The sequence below is a fragment of the Carlito syrichta genome, unplaced genomic scaffold (assembly GCF_000164805.1).
Source record: "Carlito syrichta isolate Samal-C Ts95f unplaced genomic scaffold, Tarsius_syrichta-2.0.1 Scaffold169207, whole genome shotgun sequence".
Lineage (NCBI taxonomy): Eukaryota > Metazoa > Chordata > Mammalia > Primates > Tarsiidae > Carlito > Carlito syrichta.
The window spans coordinates 387,160-414,082 of record NW_007113303.1 but is presented as its reverse complement, the minus strand read 5'-3'; the positions used below and the strand labels follow the sequence as shown (position 1 = coordinate 414,082).

Genomic DNA, 26,923 nt, shown 5'->3' with positions numbered 1-26,923 from the left:
CCGGCTAATTTTTTTGATTTACTGTAGAGATGAGGTCTTGCCAAGTTGCCCAGGCGGGTCTCGAACCCACAGGCTCAGGCAATCCACTCACCTCACAGATTGCCTCTTTACCAAGGAGAATGTCAGGGCACTAATGCTCTATTTAGGGAAAGGTGTTTCTCTTTAGGCAGTAACAAAGCAAGAGGTTTTTTTGAAAAAGTAACACATAAAAGGTGTGAGCGTAGTTTAAATTATAACATTTATGCCAATCTGTGTTGAGAATGTTGACTGTACTTTATAAGAATGATGCTTCTATGTCCTATATCCCAAGCCCTCTCAATGTTACAGGGCATTCTAACATGAGTCTTGGTGGTCTGTCCCTATCAGAAGCAGGCTGTCTTCTGCACCTTGGGAGCTGGTTTGCAGTGACTGTGTTTGGTGGTTTGCTTTCTCTAGGTCTGCAGTCCATCATACTCTCTAGCAGGGTTGACTGACTTATCGCTGCTCAGTCCCCAATCTGTCCCCTGGATTGAGGACCAGCCAGAGCTGAGAGCCATGAGAGAAGGGAGGCTCACAGAGGAGAGGCAACCTGCTCATGCTGTCCTGGGCCCTGGCTCATGAGTCTGTATCATTCCACTGAATCTGTTTATCCCCGTGGCTCCAGGGCTTATATGATGCGCTTTCTGCCATGGTATTTGCAGACGATTTGGTTGTGGCTGTCATCTTCCACAGAAAACGCTTGTTATAGCTATGAAAGATACTTTAGTCTGAGTCCATGTTTGGCCAGCCCAGTTCTTACAGACTTCAAATATTGTTTTTCTGAGTTGCAGCAGATGACTCCGTCTTATTTCTTGTCCAAGCCGTGTGACACAACTCATCTTTGTATCACGTCTGGCCTGCGCACGGGGGTCAGCCACCTGAGATGCCGTGTGTTAGGAACTGGCTCTTGTCGGTGCTGCCACCGTGTGGCTATTTCGGCTGCTTTTTGGAACATTCCTTTTAAAATCTCGTTTTCTTCAACTCTTTTTCTTTCTTGAGAAAGGGATTTATCCACTTTCCCTCCATGACTCACGTAGAGGAGGTAGAATCGAGCGGACAGACGTGAAAGGATAACAGAAAAGGTTAAACCCGGCATTAGTTAGGAGTGCAAGCTACATGCCCAGTCTAAAGAGAGAGACAACATATTCTGAGTGCTTACTGCATGCCAGACACTGTTGTGAAACCACATGCAACTGAACTCTTAATCCTCACCATAGCGCTGAGGTCGGTATGGTTATGCTTCCCCTGTGAAGACGAAGATACAACACAGAGGGATGAAGTAACTTGGCCAGGCTCTCGCAGCTAATGTGGGCAGAGCCAGGACTCAAGCCCAAACATTCTGATTCCAGAAGGTGTCTCCTCAATCTAAACCAGGGCAGGTCACCACAGAAACAAGAAGCCTTCGCCTGTTACCAAAATTCAGTAAATGAAAAAACTCTCCTTGGAGAAGTTTTTTTTAATTGTAGTAAGATATATATATATAAATTTTACCATTTTAAAACATATAGTTCTGTGTCATTAAGTGCATTCACAGTGTTGTACAGCCCTCACCACCACCCATCTCCAGAACTCTTCATCTTCCCAAGCAGATACTATACAGTAAGTCCCATAATATGAACTTTCAAGTTACGGACTTTCAAAGATGCAGATGTGCCTTTGAATGCATGTCCAGTCACACAAGTTAGCTCATGTGTCTGGCATACATTGTCACGTGTGTGTATCCTCTACAACTGATTGTGCTTTTGTGTACTTTATCGTATAGAGTACAGTAGTACAATCTTTCACAAAGCCCAGGGTGTCTGGAAGCAAGTGTCAAAGCAGCGGTGATATAGCTGGAACTGTATTAGCTGGGTACCTAGGCTAACTTTGTTGGACTTAACGAACAAATTAGTCTTAGGAACGTGCTCTCGGAATGGAGCAAGTTCATATTTAAGGGACTTCCTCTAGTCTTAAATGATAACTCCCCGCAATCTCCGTACCCTACATACCCCCAGCCCGTACAGCCACTGTCCTCCTTTCTGTCTCCATGAACTTGACAACTCTAGGTACCTCATATGAGCGAAACCATACAGTATCTGTCCTTTACCAAGCATGGCCAATTCTTGGTTCTCTGAAGGTGACTGTTTAGCATGTCAAGGAGGAGGCATAGAACAAGCTACACTTTGCGTTTAGGGCTCAGAAGCACTGTTCTCTTCAGAAGCTCCTGTGTGATATTTAACTTAGGCAGTGCAGCCTTGGAAACAGATTTAGAAATTTAGAAGACTAGAATCTTCTGTCTTGTAAAATTTCCAATTCCCCAAATCACAAATGTTAAAAATCTGAATTCAGAAATATAATGCTAATAATACAGTTTTTGACTTGAGTTTCAACTTGCTTCTGGAATGCACGTGCCCTCCCAAGCCTGGTTGAAGTGCTGGGCCCCTAGCCTTTACACAGAGTAGACATCGAATGACAGCTTAGAGGTCTGTTTTGCTAACTTACTTTCCTCACCTGGGAATTTCAATTACTGCCTTACACTGAAGGGTGAGCCGGTGATAAAAAAAGAAAGTCGCAGCTCCCGTCATTGGGTTAACTCTGGTGTCAGGAGACATGCGGCGTTCCTTGTCTCCTGCTCTCCTTACATAGTCCTCCTCTTGTCTTCCTCTCGTCGGCCTGCCTGGCTGCAGGTTTATACAGTTTGTAGTCCAGCACCACCAGAGAGTAGGAGGAGGTGTCAGTCGCAGTAGCCGGTCTGAAAATGAGACAGTCACCTTTGAGAACCAAGAACTGGCCGTGCTTGGTTAAGTTTCTAGTTGGACATTTTTAGGTCATATGTGTTGGAGTTCTGTGTGTCAGGCTTGGTTCAGCATCCGTGGTGCTAGTAACCAGAACGAAAGAATCTCTTTGCGTGCTTCTTCTGACTCTGCATGCAGCATTTCCAGACTAGAATGTAGACAGTAACCTTTGTTCTTGGAGATTTGGAGTGTTAGCAGAAGTAGTTTCCATTTTCCTTCGGGTGGGGGAAGAGTAGGTAATGTTTGAATTCAGCTGATTTCTCATCAGCCTGGGTCCGGTTGAGAATTCTCCCACTGCAACTGATGGGTCCTTGTCCTCCTTTTTGCCAAGTGGATGGCCTCTCAGACATGAAACTGGCATTCCCAGACAACCGAACTCTGACCCACCACCTTCTGCTTACTGCTGGGTGGTACAGTCAGGTCAGTCTTTAGGTCAAAAGTGGCTGGTTTCAGGGAAGAAAAACAAAGGCAGATGGTGAAAAAAACGAATGGAAGGTTTAAGCAGCCTTCTTTTTCTGACATCTCTAAAGGAATGTCACAGGCTGGGGAGGAACTATTGCTGTGCTTGTGAGAGCTCTTTGAAACTACTCTACAGTGAAGGCCTTTATGAAGGTAATTTAAGAGAACGGGATTGACAGCATTGAGGTGCGGACTGGCTTCACTTCCCTCATGTCTTCACCGGGTCACAGCACTGACTGCCTGCTGTATACCTGGATGAATCAGTGTGTGGAAAGAATTGGGCTCTACACTTCGACCTGGCTGTACTTCATGGTTCAATAGTCTTGTGAGGCAATGAGGGTCTGGGCTATCCTGGTAGCACTTGTGAGAATGGAGTGAAGAGACCGTCCAGGAGCTACTTCAAACAGAGGATGGGCAGGACTCGGACGCTGGCCAAGCTGGTTGGTGACCGGAGGGGGTGGAGTCAGAGACACCACAGGCCAGGTTCCTAACTGCTCGATGTTATGTTTTGCCGTGGCTGGATGTCATGAGAATAGAGGGAGTGAGGAAATGTGGGTCACAGTGGATTAAACAAAGGTCAACTGGCACCTTCACTGCAGGGATTTCATACTGTAATGTGAGTGTGGATTGTGGACCACCAGACGTGGCTAAGAAGGCCTCTGTGGCTAAGAAGGCCTATGTGTTTATCTAGTTTGTTACTCAGTGGGGTCAGCCTTGTGCTCTGAGGGATACTGGGGAATGCCACTGTGAAGCGTCCATTCCAGAGTAGGGGAAGAAGGCCAGGCAGCTTGACTGCCAGAAACACCGGGGCTGTTACTGTCGGTCTGAGCAACAGGATGTAGGGGCAATCGCTGCAGCTCTGTGAGTTAATGAGGAGGAGGATAGATCAAGGAGTGCACTTGGGAGATTGGGGAATTATGAAAACAAATCCATGAAAATACAGAGAGGATTTCCTGTATGCCTCGGTTTTTCTTTAACTCATAACCTCATATTTCTACAAAATAAGAACATTTCACGTGGGTCATATGAACTAGAGGTTGAGTTTCCCCTACTGTGATGGTTTTAAGGTATCTGTAAGGGATTAAACCTGTCTTTCCTTGCAGGTAATGTACAGAAGGATTCTGCAGCAGGCGGGGTTTATACAGTTTGCACAACTTCAGTTCCTGGAAGCCAAAGAGCTCTTCAGGTAATTTGAGGTGTTGGTAGCAAGACTTCCACTGCAGTGTCCCTCTGTGGTCACAACCTCCATTTCCAGCATGCATCATGATGGGAAATGTTGGTATATTTCATTGTGCTTCACGTGGAAACTGTAAGGGTTGTTTATGGCAGCAGACACCTCCAGCTCTGGCCTCGATTCAGCCCTGAACTTCAGCCTTGGTTTAACTGTCTCAGAGCAGGGGCGAGGAGGGATGTAGATAATAGTCATATGAAGAGGATGCTGCTAGGACATCGAGATTGTTCAACCAGAAGGGACTTCTACAGAGCGAATTTGGTGACATGCCAAGGATTCCTCAGAACGCGCCGTAGTTCCCTCTTACTCTTCTCCAGAGACTTCACAAGGAGCTAAGAGTCTAGAAAAAACCCTGGGATCTGGGAAGACCTGTGAAACTCTTCATCATCTTCTAAAGAGTTTTAGAATGTTACGTTCCTGGTTAGAAAATCCTGGGCTTCTGGGAAGACCTGTGAAGCTCTTTGTCATCTTCTAAAGAGTTTTAGAGTGTTAGATCCCTGGTCAGCTGTCTTAGAAAGTTGAGTTTCTCTTGTGGAAGTCCCTTCTGGCTTGATGGTTAATCCTTTTCCCATGGGATGTTCTCCTCGGGCTCTCGGGTGCCTCTGTCTCTCCCTGTCCCTCCCTGTCCCTCTCCCTCTCCCCGTCTTACGGGCACACCTTTGCTGCAGCAGCCTCGCTGGCTGTCCCCCCCCGCCTCGGCTGGTGTGTGCGGTGAGGTGGTGGTTAGTTGCTTTTGGCCCTGCTCTCCGTCCTGCTCAGCACTGCTTGCACGTTCAGTTAGACCTCCTGCGATAGCCTTCAGATGTCCCACTCAAGCACTGTCTTTGGAAGAACTGTTCGGAATGTCTCCCTAGAATAGATGCTGCCTGTAGAATCTATTCTGATAGACTTAGAGCTATCTAAAAAATAAGCCATATCAGAAGCCCCCAGATCGATCGTTTCATCTCAGCGAGGACGTCAGCAGAACACCTCTCCGGCTTGCTGGTCCCTGGCCTTTCTGTCAGGTGTCTGCATGTGACCTCAGTGCCACCTTGGACCGCCACCGTTCCATCTCTTGCTCTATTACAACACCCAGAGCAGACAGCAGATCTCTGAGTAAAGAAGGGCTCGTTCCTTGAATTCCTTTTCTTTTATAGCACTTGCTTACGCAAATCCTGTGTGCTGTTATCCTCTCTTTAGCCTCTGGGTTTCAATCATTCCCTTTTGGCTTTAAATGGCCTCTTTACCCCTTTGGACCTAGGGTCTTCCTGCCATATTGTGTTTTATCCTTGCGTTGTTGCCAGCCTCCCCGTTCTGGTCATGGGCGTTTCCAAAGGCATCTTCTTTTTCTCAGGGGTCAGTGTAAACATTGAGTGCGTGGCCACAGCTGCACTTCTAGAAGAGTTCCCTGATTTTGCAAGAGAATGGATGTGGGGCCTGACTGTTGCTAAGACAGGGCTCCTGTACTTCCTCACGTCACTCTCTTAGTAGCTCAGCTTTAAATGAACTGCTGCTCGGCTGGTGTCCGAAGAGTGACTGAGGGAAGTGCTGTCTGAAGAAGATACTCCTAAGACAAGGACAGTTTTCCCCTTTTCTGTCCTGCGTCCCTGCCAAAGGTTGCTAATAAATCCTGACTTTTTTTCCTCATGGAACTGGGACTTGTCCTCAGACTCTCTCTCAGTACCGTGCAAGAGGTCACAGCTGCTGCCAGCTAGTTCTGGTTGGTACCTCAGAGGAAACCGATTTATCCTTGTGTAGTGGGAACATGGGCTGTGTATCTATTCTTCTAGACATCCTGCAGCCTGTCCTAGTATGCCCAGTGAGGTTCTGCTCTTCTTTCCTTTAGCAAGTGTGGCCTGAGCGTCAGAGCACAGGACGGAAGGTGACCTAGTGCTCCTGCTCTTGTGGTGTGCCCATACTAATTTGGAAGTGGATGTGCAGCCCCCAGGAGCACGTCGGTGCAGCTCTGCTGTGAGGGCATCGCATCTCCCTGCTGGGGAGTCTTCCTTCATCAGATTCATCTTGCATCTTAAATGACGAGCAGAAGTTTCCCAAGTTCTTTTCCCAAGAAGAATCATGCTTTAGGCCAGGGATCCTTAACTGTTGCACTGTTGACCTTTTGAGCCAGATAATTATTTACTTAGGGGCATGGGTATGGGGGTGAAGGATATCCTGTGCATTGTAGGGTGTGTAACAGCAGCAGTCCTGGCCTTTACCTACTAATGCCAGGAGCTCCTCCTCAGTCGTGACCAGATTATCTCTAGGTGTGGCCTGACGTTCCCCACTGAGAACCACTGTTTCTGGCAAGAGAACAGCATCAGCAGAGACTGAGTGGCATGGAATGTCCAAAATGGCAAAATAATTAGGAATAGTTGAAGTGTGGGGATGTGGAAGGATGCTTGAAGTTGGAGTCATAGATAGTTTGAGATCAGCTTAAGAAGGGTCTTAAATGCCAGACTAAGAGATTTGAAATTTATCCTGTGGGTTGTACAAACCATGGAAGGCCAGGAGAGGCTAGGGGTACAGAGAATGGCGTGGAAGGAAGGGCGGCCAGAGGCAGAAGCCAGTGGAGGAGGACGGCTCGGCAGAGCTTGAATGAAGGTGGATACAGCGAACACTGCCAGGAGTGTGCCTCCTGGGTTCTCCCTCGCTGTTCTGTGTGTCTGGGAGTGTGGCTCCTGCTTCCGTTTCCTCGAGAAGTTTCTTACATCTGGGTCTGACATTGGGCCAGGGTTGAGAGCCACAGCTCCTGTTCTGATTGTAGCCAGATTAGGCAGGCCGGGGGTGTGGTGAGTTTGAGGTGGGACATCGCTAAATATGGCTTCACGGGTCTCAAAGAGTCTGGATGCTGCACTGGCCACTTTCGTTGTTAGACTCTGAAAATCTGTTGGGTCAGTACAGAAACGGCCACATGAGTACTTCCATGTCTTCTGTTGTAGGGCGTTGGTGAGGAGATTGTATGTTCTTATCAAGGCCCTTTGGGGAACATGCAACACATCCGTTGATAATTTAGTGCCCGGAGAACATTGGTGTCAGAAGGACCATGCTGCTGCCTCTGTTCCGACACTGACAGGGGTTATCCTTGGTGTTGCTTTTTCTGCCTTGGTTTCCGGGATGCCAGGGCTCAGCGGGGTATTCATCACAGGCGTTTGGCTGTTCCACTCCCATGCTGGTTGTGTGCATGTCTTTCACCCTGCCCCTTCTGTTCTCTTCCGGAACCCGGGCACCCAGCCTGACGGTGCTTCTCTGCTCGTGCTGATTAGGATGGCTGCTCTGACACGCTTACCCGCCGCCCCACGAACGTGTGCCATTGTGCACTCCCCTCCGGCGCTGTTTTGTGTGCCTGTGTGTGCTCTTCTCTCTTTTTGCTTCATTTAGTTCGACACTGTAATTGCAGAAGCGGCCAGCTTGACGTCCGGGAGCTGATCTCTCTCTACCCCTTCCTGCTGCCCACCTCCTCCTCCTTCGCCCGGTCCCACCCTCCTCTCCACGAGTACGCAGACCTGCACCAGCTGACCCAGGGGGACCAGGAGAAGATGGTCAAGTGCAAACGCTTCCTCATGAGCTACCTGAACGAAGTCCGCAGCACGGAGGTTGCAAACGGCTACAAAGAAGACATTGACACAGCCTTACTCAAACTGTACGCGGAGGCCAACCACGACAGCCTGCTGGACCTCCTGGTCACCGAGAACTTCTGTCTCCTAACGGACAGCGCCGCCTGGCTAGAGAAGCACAAAAAGTGAGTGTCCCCCTCCTGATGCCCCAGGCCCCCCTGCCTGGCCCTTTGCAGGAGACTTTTGTAAAGCCGACTCGCTGAGCATGGCGTTTGTGTTCCCAAGGATCCATCCCGTGCCTGCCATGAAATCTCAGTAACAGGCACTGAAGACTCCTCGGGTGACATCACTGTTGACACAGTCTGCAGGCTACGTGAAAGGGTCTTGGAGGGCATTTGCTCGAAGACCCGTTCTTTAATGTGAGAAAATGCAGTTTGGAACTAGCAGTGGGCTGTGTTAGTGGACAAAGCAGTTTTAAAGTTTCCTCTGTTGTCAAACCGGGAATCGCCTGTGAGGGATGCCACACATGTGTTGGTAAAATTAATAGTGCACTTTAGTCATTGACAGCCAAATTGTTCAGGTAGATATCTAGATAAGTAGGTGCTAAGGGAGGTTTCCTGATCTTGTTGATACAAGGTGTGGTTTAAAGCTCTTCCTTCTTTCTGTGCTTAGCTAGTAGGTGGCTGGCTGTGACTTCATCCTGGGCAACTAGCCGCATCGCTTGGCTGTTCCAGGCCTCCATTTTCTTGTATTTAAAAATGAGGGGATTTGAGTGAGCCCTCAACTCCATTTAAGCAATAAGACTTTTTCGCCTGTGATCTTCGTTAAGCATATGAAATGGCAAAAATGTGAATGAAATCTCAGAGATCCTGGGTTCACTATGTGAGATCCTGTTCGGGTGACTGTGATGACAGGGGATCCCACATGGGTCCTGGCTCTTTCAGCAGTTTCCAACAGTTACTCGAAGCAGTTTCCAACAGTTCAGGAGCCAGAAAACTCACTGATGCCTCATGTGGTGACTCAGGATGTTGGGTCTGTAGAGCCAGCTTAACTGTCCAAAAGGTTAAAGAAAAGAAAAGGCCTTGAGCAGATACCTCAGTATCTTGAGTTTGCTCTTAGAAGGAAGAAACTCTACCTCCCACCGGGTCATCTTACTCCAGTTACCTGCTGGGAGTGGGAGGAAGGAACCTGGCACACCTGCAGAACTTGGGAGAAACGGCGGGCTCACTGGCCTGGCCAGAGAAGTTAATCTACTTGGTCAGGGTTGTACAGCTTGTAAGTGATGAAGCTTGAATTGGAGCTCCATGAGCACTGGGCCCTCCCCAGGACTTGCCCTGACTCCCTGTGGTCTGCATTGCACAGGTACCATTGGCACTTCCTGCGGTGACTCACGTTCAGACCCCTTTTTCCGTCCTGCTCAGGCAGCATGCCTGCCACATATTTATTCTCTTGGTGCCTCATGACGGATCAATCATGGTTAACTGAAGAGATACGAAACTGTATTAATATTTGAAGCCAACTGCAAAGCCATTCCAAATGTGGTTCTTCCACAGTATAATTATAGTTTTCTTTTCCAGCTCATTTTAGATTGGAGTCAGATCCTTTTTGGAAGTTGATGGAGCGTACATTTTTAGCACTATAAGAAAATAAACAAAAATGAGAATCCTTGGGTCTTCTGAAATTGTGTCGTTGAGCTCTGAGTTGAATTGAATATGTGGGGACTGGGACCCCAGGGAGTGTTGCTACTGGGAGGCTCTCTGCGGTAGCCGGCGGGGAGAGGTTGTCCTTACCTTGTTGTTCTGTTTCAGGTATTTTGCCCTTGGACTGCTCTATCATTACAATAACCAAGACGCTGCTGCAGTTCAGGTGAGTTCACAAACTCTTCACATGACTTCAAAGTCAGTGCCATTTAGCTTAGTGTTACTGAAAAGAAATTTACAAGCTGATAGAGACCACTTTTGCCTGATCAACATCTTTTTTACAGGGCAAAAATAGTACTGTTTCAGAAAGTGAATCCTTGAACAATGTTAGTCAAGAGGTCTCTTTTTGTTGTTCCTACATCTCTTTAGGGAACAGTATGAAGATCGCATTTTTTGAAGTTTAAGAAATGAAAATATGACTTCTCAAAGGGCCACAAGGCATGTGGCATCACTGCCCTGTCAGAAAATGAGGGCAATGAAGAACAGTTCGATTTATCATTTCACTGTCAATGATAACACATGTAATTGCCATTGAGCTGGGTAAATTATTATCCTCATGGCACCTGTGACAAAACCAAAACTGATCAAAGCCAGTTCCTTGCCTGTGGCTATGCCTCTGGCATTTGATCCAGTACTCTGTGTGGCCCTGGCAGGGATACTGTTCCCGAATCAGAAATGGCATCAATTTGGTAGCACTGTCTCTTGTCTTGCATCTTAATACTGATCTTGAAAACTCTTGCCAGGCTCGGTGGCTCAGCCTGTAATCCTGCACTTTGGGAGGCTGAGGTGAGTGAATTGTCTGAGCCCGCGGGTTCGAGACCCACCTGGGCAACTTGGCGAGACCTCATCTCTACAATAAATCAAAAAAATTAGCCAGGCGTGGTAGCACGCGCCTGTAGTTCCAGCTACTTGGAAGGCTGAGGCGGAAGGATTGCTGGAGCCCAGCAGGTCGAGGCTGAGGTGGCCAGGAGAATGCCACTACACTCCAGTCTGGGCGACAAAGTGAGACTCCAACTCAAAAAAAAAAAAAAAAAGAAAGAAAGAAAGAAAACTCTTATCTTACTCTCAGGAAACTTCTCCATTCTGTTATTTGGTATACATTTGTATTGCATTATGTAGTCATTTCCAGATGTGCCCTTTTTGCTTTATTTTGTGAAGGACCAAGAATATCAGCCATATCCACCAAGCTAAAGTCAACTTTGTGACATTGGCAAAGTCAAACATATGTTTACTCTTGAGTTGCTTTGAGAAACGATCACAGTAACATGATTGCAGGGCAGAGTAAAAACAAAAAAAGAAAAGAAAGAAAGGATTCCCATCAGCATGTACATAATGGCTAGTAGTAGATTTGGGTGTCAAAGATAAAATTTTGCTTTTTTAAAGCATGGTGTTCTCAGAATTACAGCTTGATATGTGTAATAAAAACATTAGCAGAACCATAGAGAAAGATTTGCATACTTGAAATAACATGGAATAAACCTCCATATGTGGCAGAATTGTAGGAAAATGGCACACTTCAATATATGTATGATTGAGTTATTTGGTTTGGAGAATTCAGTGTTGAAGAAACAAGTATCATAAGAAGTATTTGGATGCTGACATCAGAATTGCAGAGCTGCTGCTGCCTGCCCTGTCTTGGGTCCCTTGCTGGTGCTGGGCTCAGGAGGGCAGCCAGGTGGACAGGTAGGTGAGACACACCTGTGGATGTGTGGATGCTGGATGAGCTCACACAGCCTCTGTCTCTTCAGACTACGTGCTGCTGCTTCACTCTGGATTCCTGAATGTAAGCTTCACTTAACATGGTAGGGAAGTTTCTGGATGAAATAATACAAGGCTTTTTCTGTTGGAGTCTGTCCTGAGCTCCCTGTATAAAAGATGGGGGAGCTCAGGGGACAAAAGCCCTGAAGCTTTTTAAAAATACAACATCTAGCTGAGTGGGATAGCTCACTCCCACCACTTTGGGAGGTGGAGGCTAGAGGATTGCCTGAGCCCGGAGTTTCGAGACTAGCCAGCCTGGACAACTTGGTAAGACTTAGACTCTACAATAAGTCAGAAAATTAGCCGGGCATGGTGGTGCATGCCTGTGGTTCTAACTACTTGGAAAATTGAGGCGGAAGCCTTGCCTGAGCCCAGCAGGTTGAGGCTGCAGTGGCTGTGAGTGTGCCACTGCACTCCAGTATAGGCGACAGAATGAGACTCTGACTTAAATAATAAGAGTAATAATAATAATAATAATAATAACAACAACAACAAAAATACAACAACTGCCTATCACAGTCCAGACAGGACTTCAAAATCAAGAATTCTCATGATGGAGGAGATAGAGTCTAGCCAATGCTTGTAGGTGAATATCTTCCCTGTTAAGATGTCATTGGTGACCATTTTGTTTATTTCATGAATAAACATTTTTAATACACTCACCTATACCCATCAATGTTATTTACTATTTGTATTGCTGTGTTATTGAAAAAAAGGAAAGGATACGGAAAAAAAGGAAGCAAAAGGAAAGAGAGGTTGGTTCTTGGATCATGTCTTTTTATGTTTCTTTATTTCAGAAACAAAGTTAAAACTGATTTGAGCATTTACAGTTTTCCAACTACTTTAAAAAGTAGTAAGGCCGGCATGGTGGCTCATGCCTATAATTCTAGCACTTTGGGAGGCTGAGACAAGAGGATGACTGAGTTTGAGGTGACAGTGAGCTATGATCGTGCCACTGTACTCCAGCCTGGGTGACAGAGCGAGGCCTTGTCTCTAAAAATAAGAAAGTATTGAAAGACCAAATAAGCAAATTTATACCCATTTTCTAAATTAACTTGAAAAGCTGTGTACCTTTCCATTTTTCTTTCCTTGTTTCATTTTATTTTTCTCTTTCTGTTTGTCTTTTTCCCAGTTGTGGGTGAACATTGTGAACGGAGACATTCAGGACTCTACACGCTCTGACCTGTACGAGTATGTCGTTGACTTCCTTGCCTGCTGCCTGGACCAGGAGCTGGTGTGGGCCTATGCTGACTGGGTCCTGCAGCAAAGTCAGGAGGTTTGTGCTTCATAAACGCATGTTTCTGGTGGGGGTAAAAACAGACCCGAAAACCTCGACTTTCCAAGGGAAGAAAGCTCCGTTTCAACCTCCTCTGTTTTCTTTGTTCGCCATTTAATGTCTTCCTTTGAACACTGTGACCTCTAGCTTGAGGGCTGTTCTGCATTTTGCTGCTCCTGGGACACAGTGCTGCAGGTCCTCTTTCTGGGGCGGTCACTTTCACAGACAAGCAGGAAGCACTGCCAGCTCACACTCTTAGTGTCCTCTTCAAAGCTTATGTCTTTGAGGCTCCCTCGATGGCTCTCAGAAGGCTGGCACTGTTGTTTTCTAGAGCAGGATCAGGTGATTGCCCTGCAGAACTTGGCACTCGCAAGAGAAAGACCCCAGGCCTGGGCACTCTGGTGCCCTTGTCCCTGCTCCCACCCCCTGATATTGAGGCTGGGGACCCGGCGGAGGGAGGGGAGCCCGGAGCAGGACTCGGCACATCTTGGGGGCTGAAGGATGATGACCATGAAAATGCTCCTGTTGGCTGTTGACTGCAGCCTAGATGGCAGACTCGGGACAAGGGACAAATCCTTAGTAATGCCCCCATAGGGCACGTGGAAAGAGACCACAAGCTTTCAGTTCTCCCTGTGAACAATGTGTATATTTTCACGACTCCCTTTGGAGAGACAAAATTAGCTTTCTGATGCAGGATCTTTGTCCTCAGTGGAGAGTCTCTGAGTGTTGCGTCTGCCTTTCTAAAACCTGAGCTGGAACATACTCTCACATCGTCCGTGCTGCCATCTTCACGGGAAGACCAGAGTCCACACACTCGTGTACTTTTTACTCCATCTCTACTTTGCTTCTGTGCACACGACTGGCACATTCTGACACATTCTCATGTACCCACAGTGTGAATCTAGTGCTGTTGCAAGGTTTAGGCCCTTTGCGATGCTCATAGCCAGTTACAGCAGAGCATACATGGAATTCTGTGTGCCAGATGATAGGCAGTCACCTGACATGTCATCTCCTAAATGTCACAACAATCCCACAGGTGGGCATTATTTACAGGTGAGGAAACTGAGGCTGAAAGAGGTTAAACACCTTTCCCAAGCTCATTTGGTTGGTGAAACTGACACAAATCCAGGCTCACCAAACCCAAAGCTCATACTCATAGCAGCCGTGCTGTATTTCTCAGAGCTTGACTTTGGGGGTATGCATGCACACCTGTGTGTGTGTGTGGTAGAATGTGCACACATACATGCCCAGGGGGCATAGCGTGAATTTGCTTTCCCATTTGCCTCATTTGCATTCCCTTACACGATGGGATCGGGCCAGGCGCTCCCCGTGACGGGCACAGGAAGGCAGCCTGGATACTCACACAGGGCCTAGAGGCTGAGAACTCAGATGAACTGTCTGTCATAAATAATCCACAAGGCAGATCATCTGTGTTCGGAGAACTGAGCTTACTGGGCTGAATTTTCAGCACTTTGGATATTTTTTCCACATACTTCTCAGTATGTGAACATCCCCGTTTTGGGATAATCTTAATATTACGAAGTTGTTACTCCATAGATTGTCAAAACCTATCACCGATAAATGCTTCATTCTTTGGTTTCCAACCTTTTAAAAAATTTCACTTGGGAACGTGAGGGGGGTTTCAGAGGTTAGGCTGCCTCTCCTATCTTGGTTTTATGCCCTCTAGTCTTTGACAGTGCTTCCTGCTGGACTGTTTTTCTCCAGAATCATATTTTTAAATCACTTTATTGAGATATGAGTGACATACACGGTATATTATGTCACCATGTTGTATGATGACTTTACTCAAAATGCAGATGTGCAGTTACCAAACAAAGTAAAGATGAAGAAAAGGTGGGTTTGAAAAGCCCAGTAACTAAACTGTTGCTTCTCTTTCAGGTTGGAGTCCAAGTTTTCACCAAGAGACCTTTGGACGAACAGCAGAATAGTTTTAATCCAGATGATATTATCAGTTGCCTTAAAAAATACCCTAGAGCCCTTGTTAAATATCTGGAACATCTTGTGATAGACAGGAGACTGCAGGTAAGCAGTTAGAACTTAGACCCAAATGTGGTTTGCAGTGATACCGCAGTAACTGAAGAGACGGAATTCAGCTTTAAGACTTCTGGACAGGTGGCCCTAATGTAACATTTTATGTCCCCTGCTGTTCAGTCTGTTCTTGCTGATGACTGGGGGGTGGGGCATGGTGGAAGACCCGGAGCAATAGGGAACTGCTTTTTTTTTTTTTAAACCTTCCATCTCCTGTCTACTCAGTTTATATTTCTCCTCTCTTTTCCTTCGTTGCTATTACCTTCATGGGAACAAGGGAAGCTGCACCTTTTGTAGAATACTTAACTCCCATGGCCCTTCTTGAAATCAGAAGTGACTTTAAAAATGTTCCCCATGAATGTTGGCTCCTCTTCCGTCTCTTGCTTTCTGAGAGGATGGGGCCGGGTGCTCTGGGCTTCCTGCTCACAAACACTGTCTGACCGCTGCCTCCCCGTTTCCTGCAGAAAGAAGAGTACCACACTCACCTAGCCGTCCTCTACCTGGACGAGGTGCTGCAGCAGAGGGCCCCCGCCAGTGGCATGGGTGTGGAAGCCACTGAGACACAGGCCAAGCTGCGGCGTCTGCTCCAGAAGTCCGACCTGTACCGAGTCCACTTTCTCATAGGTGAGGATTATCTCAGTATCCTCTCGGTTTAGACACTTCTCTCAGTGGAGTGGTGGGAACAGAGAGGTGGGCTCTGGCTCCAGGTTGGTTCTGTGGGTGAATTCCTTGAGCTCTTTTGGCCGAGCCAGCCTTCCTGGAGGAGGGCGGAGGCTTCTCGTGCCTCCACCTTCTGGGGCTGGACAGTGCCCTTTGATCGATGACAATAGAGTGCCCTGGTCAGCCTTGGACGTCTCTGTGTCTCTTGACCACACTTTCATTCAGACTTCTTTTGGGGCTTCAAAGCACCAAATCGTCGTTCCTTCTGATGACTCCAGTGTCTGAGCCAGGCTTTGTCAGCTGGCCCTGTGCCCAGCAGCCCACTCTCGAGCTGTGTGAGGCCCGGGGCCCCTTGAGTCCTAAAGCAGAGGAGGGCAGCACAGGTGTTTTGGAGGGTGTTCCCGTTTTCGGTTCCTCAGGGCTGTGATCCCACAGTGTCCATATCCTGGAGGGTGCCACAGGCAGCACTGTGTTTGCACCTTTTGGAATTAACTAGTCTCTTGCCAGATTAGACGTTACAGAATTTCTAGATTTGTACTTACTGGGGTTAGTGACATGTTTTTCCTTAATAGCATTTAACATCATCTTTTGACCAGTAACTACGGTTGATTTTCATTATTCGTGGTAATTATGTTCTATGAAGTCTCCACAAACACTGAATTAGTGAACTGAACTGAACCATGTCACTAGGAAAAAATTCAGGATTAGGTTCCCACAAGGCTCTGGTCACAACGTTTTCATCCACCTATTAGTACGTAAGTTTGTGTGAGTTTCTGTTTAAGGATGCCTTATTTACTGCATATTGTTAATCCGTTAACATTGAACCCAGCCAACAGTGCAGTGGCTCACTCCTGGATGAAGCACGTTGACACACATATTTTCCCGTCAGGCACAGCCTTCCTGTACTTAGGAGCACTCGACAGCACCGAAGCACTGTGCTTGGGGGACATTCTAAACAGTGAAATCACCAGCAAAAAGCACAAAAACGCAAAAAGTGTGGCACCCACTAGCCTGTGAAAGGGCATTTGTTTGTAGTGAGAGCTGAAATAGGAAGGCCGAGCATCGCCCTTTCTGACCTCAGCAGTGTGTGCCAGGCAGCTAACATTTTTCATAGCTCTATGCTGGGCTGCAAAGGACCTCGAAATTGCTGCAAGTATTGATTTGGAGGCCGCAAGTAAATTTCCGCGAGTTGATGACAAACTTGTAAATACAGAATCTACAAATAATGAAGATTGGCCAAATATGCCAGGCATGAATCAAAATGCTGAGTATACATCAGGATACGTACAACTTCCACAGCAACTCTGGGAAGTGAGTCCTCTTACTCTTTTTTTTTTTTTTTAAGTTGGAGTCTCACTTGGTCGCCCAGACTGGAGTGTAGTAGCCGCTCCCAGCCACCGCAGCCTCGCCTGCTGGGCTCCAGCGATCCTCCCGCCTCAGCCTTCCGAGTAACTGGAATTACAGGCATGCGCTACCAGGCCCGGCTGATTTTTTGATTTATTGTAGAGATGAGGTCTTGCTGCCCAGACGGGTCTCGAACCCGTGGGCTCAGGCGATTCACTCTCCTCAGCCTCCCAAAGGCGCGGGATTACAGGCTGAGCCACCGAGCCTGGCTCTGTTACTCTTCTCACTTTTATAGGGGAGTATATCGATGCTTACAGAGGTTACCCACTTGCCCCAGATCATGCAGCTCGTGAGCAGGAGAACCACAGCATGGCAGGGCTTACATCTCACAGGAGCAGCCAACACTTGTCCTAGCTGGCACCTGGGCAAGACACACGTTAACCGCCGTCCTCCAGGCAACCGCTCTGTTCACACACAGCCATTGTCTGTGCTGATTGGTTGCTGCTAGCCTAGACCGGTTGTTACGTATTTGTACTGTCAGCAGTCCTGACTTGCATGTTTTGCTTTACGAATCCCCTGATAAGAATTTTAGTGTAGTCATGGTTTGCGGATCAGTGTTAGCATTCTATTTCGAGCACGTAGAGTGTGTTGCCGTGCATTGAGGTTATAAAGAAGGACGAGACTTGGTTCTTGGTCCTCAGAGACTCACAATTTAGTTGGAAGACAGGTAAAGGCTGGTGCAGTTCTAGACAGGTAGAGGAAGCTGCCAGCTGGGCCCTGGGGTGTAGGGGTAAGGGAGAGCGCCTTGGAGGAGGCCCTGCTTGAGCTGTCGTAAAGGATAAGCCTGGGCCTGCAGGTAGGACAAGAGTTCTTGTAGGAAATGGGGGTCTCCCCTGAGGCGTTGTGGGAGGAGCCCTAGAAACTTAAAGACTGACTAACTTGGCATTCCTTGTTAGTTAGGTGACTTGGGGTGATGTCAGTCTAGGGAAGTTGTAGTAATGATTCCTGCCCAGCCCATCTACCCAGGGTTGCTGTGGAAATCAAATATCAGTGAGGTGATAGAAGGGTTTGAAACCCGCCTGGGCAACTTGGCGAGACCTCCACTCTACAATAAATCAAAAATTAGCTGGATGTGGTAGCACGCGCCTGTAGTTCCATCTACTCGGAAGGCCGAGGCGGAAGGATCGCCGGAGCCCGGCAGGTCGAGGCTGCGGTGGCCGGGAGCGGCCACTGCACTACTGTCTGGGCGACAGAGTGAGACTCCAACTCAAAAAACAAAAAAAGAAAGTGTAAATCACAGTGGTCCTGTCTTGACCATCTCTGCACCTCTCCCTGTGCCTCAACTTTGGTAGCCACTTTGTAATTATTTGTTCACATTTCACTGCACGAATGAAGGTGCTGCATGTTGTAGCTTCTGTATCTAGTGCTACAAGGCTGCGTGTTGTAGGGTCAGCCATTTGCTATGAGACTAGTGATGTCTGCTATGGTCATCAGGTCTGGGGGGCAGCCCCCATGTGCCCAAGCTCCAGATGAAATGCCTGTAAGTTGAGACTTCACAGTAGGAAGAGATCATAAGATTTTTGATAGTATATGAGCTCATACTCCTTTCAGTATGAGATGCTTTAAATTGGAGTCAAGGGACTCAGCACACCTTTTGGGAAGCTAGTTTTTGTCAGGTATTAGGATATGGTGACCTTCTGCCTTAGTCAAAAGACCCCCCTACTGGGAAGATACGAGTAATGATGGCGTTCTTAGGACCTGGAGGATGAAACTCCCGGATCACTGAGCCCTTCTGAGGTTACGGTTCGTTTGTTTTATTCAGTCTCTGAACATGGGAAAAGAATTATTCTGCGATCCAGCCATGCTTATCATGAGGGTTTTTCTTCTGTTTGATGAACACTCGATTTGCCGCACAGAAGTTCCAGGAAGCCTTCTCTCTGTCATCTAGGTGGCAGCATTTAGCAGCGTCTGTAGCCATGTGACTTTGCCCCTTCTGAAGCTCAGAGCAGTAGGAAGGCCGGTCACGCCGGCTGGGCGTCTGGCGGCCTGCCACGCAGACCCTGCGTGAATCTGAGTCCCACCCTCTGTCTCACAGAGAGGCTCCAGGGTGCCGGCCTGCCCATGGAGAGCGCCATCCTGCACGGAAAGCTGGGCGAGCACGAGGAGGCCCTGCACATCCTGGTGCACGAGCTGCGGGACCCGGCGGCGGCCGAGGACTACTGCCTGTGGTGCTCCGAGGGTCGAGACCAGCCGCAGCGCCAGCGCCTCTTCCACACACTGCTCGCCATCTACCTGCGCGCCGGCCCCTCCGCCCACGAGCTGGCCGTGGCCGCCGTGGACCTGCTGAACCGCCACGCCACCGAGTTCGACGCCGCCCAGGTGCTGCAGCTGCTGCCCGACACCTGGTCCGTGCAGCTCCTCTGCCCGTTCCTGACGGGGGCCATGAGGGAAAGCGTCCACGCCAGGAGGACCGCGCAGGTGGCCCTCGGCCTGGCCAGGTCAGAGAATCTAATCTACACCTACGATAAGGTGAGTGCACGGCCCTTCTGGATGAGCCAGCTTCTCAACCCATCGACTTGATCGAAGGCAGATTTTACCAATGATAGAAATCACCCTTGTCGGTTTTTATTTTTTCTTTCTCTCTCCAACTTCAGCACATCCCATATCTGATGCTCCTCAAATGGAAGCAGGTCTGTGCGAGCGGGGGCAGAGGCTAGGCCAGCAGCTGTCACGCCAGGGTAGTTTTTCTCCCCTTTAGCTGCTGTTGATTGAGCATTTGTGGGACAGGCTGGGAGGAAGAGAACAGCCTCAGAACAGTAAGCGCTCACCGGACACGTGCTACGTGCCAGGTACCACACTGGGCACTTGGTGACGCCATTTGTCGTCCCAGCAGTTTTATGCAGCGCCTACTATGATCATCTCCATCTCACGGGAGAAGAAGCTGAGGCAGAGGGCAGTCCCACAGGCTGTACGTGGAAGAGCCCAGAGGTGCCTCCCAGGCCAATTCAGGACCCCAGATTCTTAGTCCTCATGCTGTGCTCCCCGCTGGAGCCTTCTCTCTCGTGGTTCTGTATTCCACGTGGCCAGCAGAGTATTCTTCCCAGAGCAGGAACCTGGCCTATTCCTCTCCCACCTAGAAGTCTTCATTGACTCCCCGTGGCCTGGATGACCAGTCTCGCCTCCCTAGACTCATCCCTCCCCACCTCTCCCTGCTACCCAGCACATGTCCTGGCTTGAGCCGCACAGAACCTTCCAAATGTGACACGCTGTTTCTTAGCTCTTTGCCTTTGTACATGCTGTTCCCCCTGCCTGAGATATTCTTACCTTGTTCTTGGTGCCTGGCACATACCCAGTCAAACCCCAGCCTAAGTATTTTTTCTGCTTGGTGAAACCATCTCATACCCTTAAGCAGCTCAGTCACCATCTCTTTTGCCCACCTTATACCGTGTGCCTGCATTTGCAACTCCCTTTACTGTTAGGCTTCTTTGAGGGTGGGGAACTTCATCTATCTCCGTATCCCTAGGGTCAAGCTTGGCACGTTCAGTGTGTCTGATCAATATTTGTCAAATGACTGGTGCAACTCGTAAGTACAGGATGGATGCACTGGGTTGCTGTGTGCTCCTGCCAATAGATCAGCTTGCCTGGGTTGACACGAGTGAATTGTGCAGAAAAACTGTGTAACTTGCAAATCTCAAGTCCTGTTTATCAGACAGAGACCAATGATGTTACAGCTCAGTTTTATGAGTTTCCTCCAAAGAAATAGAATTGTGTTTCCCAGGACCAGTCAGGGACTTTGACTCTATCTCTTACTTGTGCCTTACTTTTCTTATTTGCAAAGGAGAGGACCATGGAATTGGGTGAGTTATATGGTCCCACGCAGTGCTGACATTCATGACTTTAAAACAGGCCTTGCTTGAAATTGTCAGAGCTCAGAGAATATTGGAGAGAGGGTCTTGGATAGAGACATCTTGACCAGACAAGCCGCAGTTACTTTTGTAAAATAAGAAGAGCAGTTTCATACCCTTTTTAACTTCTCTAGTTACCAAAGCTGGTCTTGTGTTCACCATTAATATTCCATTTCAAGAAATGATGTTAAAACAACCCTCATCAATAATCATGTGTGGGGTGACACATGTCAGCCCTGAAACCCTGGAAAGTGGCTACTCAGGTCCTGTGCACATGGCAGCTTTCTCAGTCTTGGTTTCTTTTTGCAGATGAAGTTGAAAGGAAGTGCAATTCGGCTCTCAGACAAAAAGCTCTGTCAGATGTGCCAAAACCCCTTCCGTGAGCCTGTGTTTGTTAGATACCCAAATGGTGGTCTTGTGCACACCCACTGTGCTGCCAGCAGACACACGAACCCGAGCTCCCCCAGCCCCGGCACTCGGACTTGAAAAGCTCAGTCCAAGGGCATGAGGGGAGCTCTGAGTTCTTTACCAAGCCTGCTGGATGTAAAGAACAGACAGCCGCCGCTCTGTGTGTCAGCCGGGATGGAGGGGCGACATCGGGTGCTGGGGAGACTTCTGTCCAAGGGCAACAAGAACTCCTCGCTGTTGGCTGCTCTTGATGAATGTACATGGAGAATCCCCGAAAATCCCGAAAATGGAGGCATGCGAGAGTTCACCTGTCCGGGTGCACAGTGATGCAGAACAGAGGTCTACTTTGAAAGAAAAGGGAGTCTTCTCTGTGCAGTCTAGCCACAGGTGGGGGACTCTGCACCACCCCTGCGCCCCTGCCTCTAGACCGCATCTGCATCGGGAACACGTGGCCTCGACATGGCTGGAGAGGAAACCCTCTCTTGTGCGGACAGTGGCGGGGGTGCAGAGCACTGGGGTGGCAGCTGTGCCTCTCGTGGAGGCATGTTGCCACCCACACGGTTCCCGAGATGTCCGCATGGACTCTGCCTGGGCCCTCAGAAATGCCTGACCTTGGGGAAGTATCTTTGCCCCTCCTTACTTCCCACGTGGCTCTCAACCCCCAGAAGTCTGCCTTGTTGACCCAGGCGCTCACTTTGGGGAAACCTCATGCTCCAGCTGTCCAGCGAGTAAAGATCTGTTGGAAAGCAAGAGAGCTCCACAAGAGACGCTGCTGTCCCCATTTCAGAGGAGGCAGTGGACTCAGGACGTGGTGGGTGTGGGGTAGGTGTGTGCTCCTTTCCTGTCTGTCATCTGATCATTTAAAACTCCACCATTAACATGTTGGACTAAACGTTTTTATTTAAATTTGTATCCCCTTTGCGGTTTTTTCTCATGTTTAGAAATGCACCCGTGCTGTTTATGAGAGGTAATTTCTCCTGTTAAAATGTACCTCCTGTCGCATTCTTGGGAAGTTGAAAGGGAAATGTGGTGAGCACACAGGGGCTTTTCAGAGAGGCCGCCTTGACCTTATGCTTGCGGCAGGGCAGTGGAGTGAGGCTGCACTTGGCAGAGGCATGGCCTGACGCGTGGGTACCTGAGCACTGCACATCCTCTTGGGCACTCCCAGCAGGCCACTTTGCCTCTCAGCACACTGTGTACCTGCTTTGAGGTTTCCAGAACACACAGAAAAGATGCCTCTCACTCACAGGAGACCAGGGATTCCTTTTGTGTTTCTGCGTAACATTGCTGACAAGCTGAAGCCATTTTTACTTCACTGCCCTCTTTTGAATTTCTTCATTGTGATTACTGATTCTGTTAGGGACTAGCAATATAGACAGTGTTCCCTGACCATAACACTTAGAAAACAAAACATTCACTTGTACGTCTGACAAGGGAGGACACCGAAATATACCCTCTTTCTCGGCCCAAGCCTTACTGAGGTGGGGATAAAGAGCTCATTCCTGTTTTTAAAAAAATGTTTCCTGTACTCATAACGGTCAGTGTATTTTTTCCTTTCGGGATTCTAAGTAGGCCAAGAAGCAAAAGCAACCATGTGTTCTTTGGGGGGAATTGGCACCATTGTTTTTTCCTACCTATGTTTCAATGATCTAAAGAATAAATAATGAAGAGATTCTCTTTGTAGCTCAACTGTATGCTGTGTACATTGGTGTGAACTCAAAGATGGTCTTGAGTTTAACCCTGTGGATGACTGTTACAGAATGGTCATGCTGTTGCGTAGATTAGCGTTACTACTTGTGAGACCGAGTTTACATTTCTCAAAGAACAAGGTACTAGTGTATGCAACAAGGCACTGTTAAGAGCACTGTTGCTCTACAAATGAAAAAAAAGGATGAAGTCTTGAAAAAGCCTAACAATTGCTCTTTCCTAACTTGTGGACACTAACTAGTCTTTTTTTGTTTCCTCTGAACATTGATCAATATTTTGAAATGTTTGTCATCCTTTAGAATTATGGGAATTAAAGCCGAGCAGTTCACCGTTTCTGCAAAATCTCTTAACACAAGCGGAAGTCTCTGACACCGTGGAGAACTGCCTCCTAACTTTCTCTCATTCCTACATGGTCCTGTTCTCAAATCCTGTTTCTGAGAGAGATTCCTGCTGATTTGTGACCGTGCAGTTGAGGAGAGCAGTTCACTCCGCCACTCAGACCTTCCTCTCATTAAACTCAGCGTAACCATTGTAGTTAAAACAACACGAACTGCATTCCATTGACATTAATATTCCATGGGCAGTCCTGTTTGAATTTATGAACTGTTTGTCTGCTGCTGCCTGTCAAGTATTAATGCAGGAGTGTCACGTGGGCTACGGCGCGTAGGGCCTCCGCTCGCCTGCGAGTCCCCTGCTGACATAGGCTGAAACATGCGTGCTTCCCTCGGGGGCGCCGGCAGGTGGATGTCTGCTGCACAGCTAGGGTATCCCTTGCTTTCCTGCTTGCTCTCCCACGGAAACCTTTGTCCTTGCAACTTTATCCTTCGCCCTGATGGGCTCCCAGACACACGAGATGTACAAATGTAAACCTGTTGATTTTATTAAAATTCTTTTAGTTCTTCGTCCTTGCTGTCATTTCTTAAGTAAAATGATCTTGGTGGAATGATGGCTTCCACTTACGCCATACCTAGTCTCAGGAGTCCTAGAATCGGTCCCTCCTGCTCTTCCCAGCCCCCACAGGGCACTTGGGTTGGCTGCTCCTTAAACTTTGTGACTACTTTACCAAATGGCATCCTATCTGCTTTGGGATTTATCGCCTGCATATTTTCAGGGTGCTCCTTGACATTTGTTACCTTCGTATTAATCAGGCTCTGAGGAATTTAACCAAGGAGATTTCTGATTACTTCTTACATACTTCACCACTGAGCCAAATGCTCTCAAGCCTGCTGCTCTTGGGTTTCTAACCCTGAACATATTCAAGGAATATCACTTTTTTTTTTTGGAAAAACTCACCTTTTGGGCCAGGCTCTGTGGCTCAGCCTGTCATCCCAGCGTCTTGGGAGGGCGAGGCAGGTAGATTGCCTGAGCCCACGGGTTTGAGACCAGCCTGGCCAAGTTGGCGAGACCTCCTCTCTACAACAAATCAAAAAAATGTGATAGCGTGCATCTGTAGTCTGGTGACTTGGAAGGCTGAGGTGGAAGAATTGCTGGAGCCAAGCCGGTCAACGCTGGGGTGGCCGTAGCATGCCACCGCACTCCAGCCTGGGTGACGGAGTGAGATTCCAACTCAAAAAGGAAAAATCTCACCTTTTGAATTCTACTTCATCCTACAGAACGTGCTGGAGAGCAGGCCTTTGCGCCCTCCTGTTCGAGTTGGCAGCGCTTCCTCCTGTCCTTTCATTCCAGGTACCGTTCTAGCCCTGAAGGAAGGGGTGTGTTAACACACAGAGTGGCCCTGGCTACTCTAGCCCTATTCTACCTGCTCAGGTGGGGTGAATCCCAAATATGTGAGTAGATCAGGTGTCATGACTCATCCGTGTTTCAAGTTGAAGAAACCGAGGCGCCATTTGTTGGGGTGTTTTGCTCAGAGTCTGAGCAGGCCCCAAGTCAGAGCTGGAGTTCTTACCTGCATATCTTCCACCTGGTGTGTCCCCAGCCAAAATCAAGAGACAACCAGAAGCCAACCCACGGTCAACTGTATTTACATCATCATGCTGCTGCATTTAGAAAATCAGGAGGTAGCGACTAATGTCTTTTCTCATGTTTACATCATCAAATTCGAAAATCTATTAGCCTATTAGAGAATAAGGAAGATGGGGGGGTTGTAGATGGATAATCCTGACTGGGAAGGAAGAATGTGGGTGACTGAATCTCTAGAGGAGCAATTGGGGGAGAGAGAGTGTGTGTGGAAATTGACGTCCTGAATGTGTCTGTCTGTGGAGGCAAAGACTGGCATCTGACTCAGTTAAATGGGCTGTGACGCATGTTAGGAGTAATTAGATATCAACTAACACCCCATTTGCTTTTCGCAGCTCTGTCAACCTTAGCGTTTGAAATGAAAATGTACAAGAATCTAGACCATATGGACAAAGGGACCCTTTCACCTTCTCAGAAAAGCTAAATGGCAGAGCGCTATCCAAGGCTTGTTAACAGTTGTTGGGAGATGAGCACTTGAATTAATGAAGCCTGCTTTTCTTTCGCTTGCGACGGGGAAGGAGACACATGGCTGTAATTCAGCCTGGGGTCCAGAGACATGAAGTGGTTCAATGAGAACACGTGGCAGAAAGGGACTGGAAATCAACCCATGCAGCTCAGCAGGCCAAGTGTGAATTGGGAAGTCCCAAGTCAGATGGGCAGAAGCCTGGGTCTTATGGGCTCGGGCACAACCGGCTGTGATCCTGGGTGAGTCTTGTCACCTAGACCTTGGTGGGCTTGTCCACAAGTGGGAGGTGGGGCTAGGTAGTATCTGAGGTCCCTTCAGGTGTTAGTCTTCTGTTCTAAGCTAGGGAAATCGGGGCAGACTTTCATACCAAACGCTGCCCTATAAGATCCAGGCGTTCTCAGGATAGGCCCTGATGGCACCGAGCATGGGAACTCTCTCATGGTATCCCGTGGATGTGTCCCCCACAGGTGTGTCTGAGTCCCACACTCAGATCACCGCACGGTTCCGTGATTAGAAAAGTGACTTGTTAGACTGCTCGCTGGTTCTGGCTTTGCCGTCAAGGCGGAAGGCAGGCTGGTCTACACAGCCCTTCCAGAAGCTAGTTGTCCGTTTCCTCCAGCCTCTTCCGGTCCTGGCTAAGAATCCCTTTGCCTTTTCTCCCACGCTCTGGCTTCTAGAGGTCCCTCACCATCATGATCATTTTTCTCTAGAGAATATTTCCCACGTGTCTCACTTGAAATGCCGGTTTTTCCCTTTGAAATTTCATGGATATCCGACTAAGCTGGGGACCCAAATCCCCCTCCTAATCTCAAGTGGAACGTGAACTAAGGGACACAGAACACTTCCAACGGACTCATCCCAGCCCCTGCCCCTGTCTGGTCACCCACACACATTTATGACTTTCCAAAATCGATAAGTACATGATAGAATTGAGGTAGTCCATCTCCCCTGCTGCCCCCACACCTGCCTCTGCGGCCAGCATGTTACTGTACGGTAACACCATTTATTTGAAATTATTTTTTAATACATTGTGGACTCACAGACCATTGACTGAACCTCATACATAAATATAACCGAAATGCTAAACTTTTGTTTCCTTAAGAATTGCAGTATAGGCCAGGCTCGGTGGGTCAGCCGGTCATCCCAGCACTTTGGGAGGCCAAGGTGAGTGGATTGTCTGAGCCTGAGAGTTCGAGACCTGCCTGGGCAACTTGGCGAGACCTCGTCTCTACAATAAATCAAGAATTCGCCGGGTGTGGTAGTGCACGCCTGTAGTTCTGGCTACTTGGAAGGCTGAGGCTGAAGGATCGCCGGAGCCCAGTAGGGCGAGGCTGCAGTGACCGGGAGTGTGCCACTGCACTCCCGTCTGGGCGACAGAGTGAGACTCCAACTCAAAAAAAAAAAAGAATTGGAGTTCAAGAAAGCATTTCCCCGGTTGTTTTTCATAAGACAATGTACACTTCTAAGGAGATTTGATTTCAGTCCATTTACAAGAATGTATTCACGTTATGAATAAACAGCCAGAAACCCAATTTTATGTCCACATACAAAAGAGACAGGTTGCCATATTACTGATAAGGCTGCATTTAAGGACATTTTTCATGTATGTTAGCCTTCTCGCCACTTTGTTTTTTCTAGAAAGCAGGATTTATTGAGAA

The 26,923-nt window shown here is 48.1% G+C and overlaps 1 protein-coding gene across 4 annotated transcripts in view; it reads left to right on the top strand.

The window, feature by feature from the left end:
* TGFBRAP1 (transforming growth factor beta receptor associated protein 1) overlaps positions 1 to 23,724 on the top strand; it is a 70,313-nt gene extending 46,589 nt beyond the window's left edge. For all 4 annotated transcript variants that reach the window (XM_008051249.2, XM_008051247.2, XM_008051248.2 and 1 more), the window contains 8 exons: positions 4,355 to 4,437; positions 7,859 to 8,200; positions 9,824 to 9,881; positions 12,606 to 12,749; positions 14,649 to 14,792; positions 15,263 to 15,422; positions 18,898 to 19,331; positions 21,017 to 23,724. In XM_008051249.2, coding sequence (XP_008049440.1) covers positions 4,355 to 4,437; positions 7,859 to 8,200; positions 9,824 to 9,881; positions 12,606 to 12,749; positions 14,649 to 14,792; positions 15,263 to 15,422; positions 18,898 to 19,331; positions 21,017 to 21,193 — 1,542 coding nt within the window. In that variant the 3' untranslated portion in view covers positions 21,194 to 23,724. The remainder of the gene's footprint in view (positions 1 to 4,354; positions 4,438 to 7,858; positions 8,201 to 9,823; positions 9,882 to 12,605; positions 12,750 to 14,648; positions 14,793 to 15,262; positions 15,423 to 18,897; positions 19,332 to 21,016) is intronic.
* The last annotated feature ends 3,199 nt before the right edge of the window (positions 23,725 to 26,923 follow it).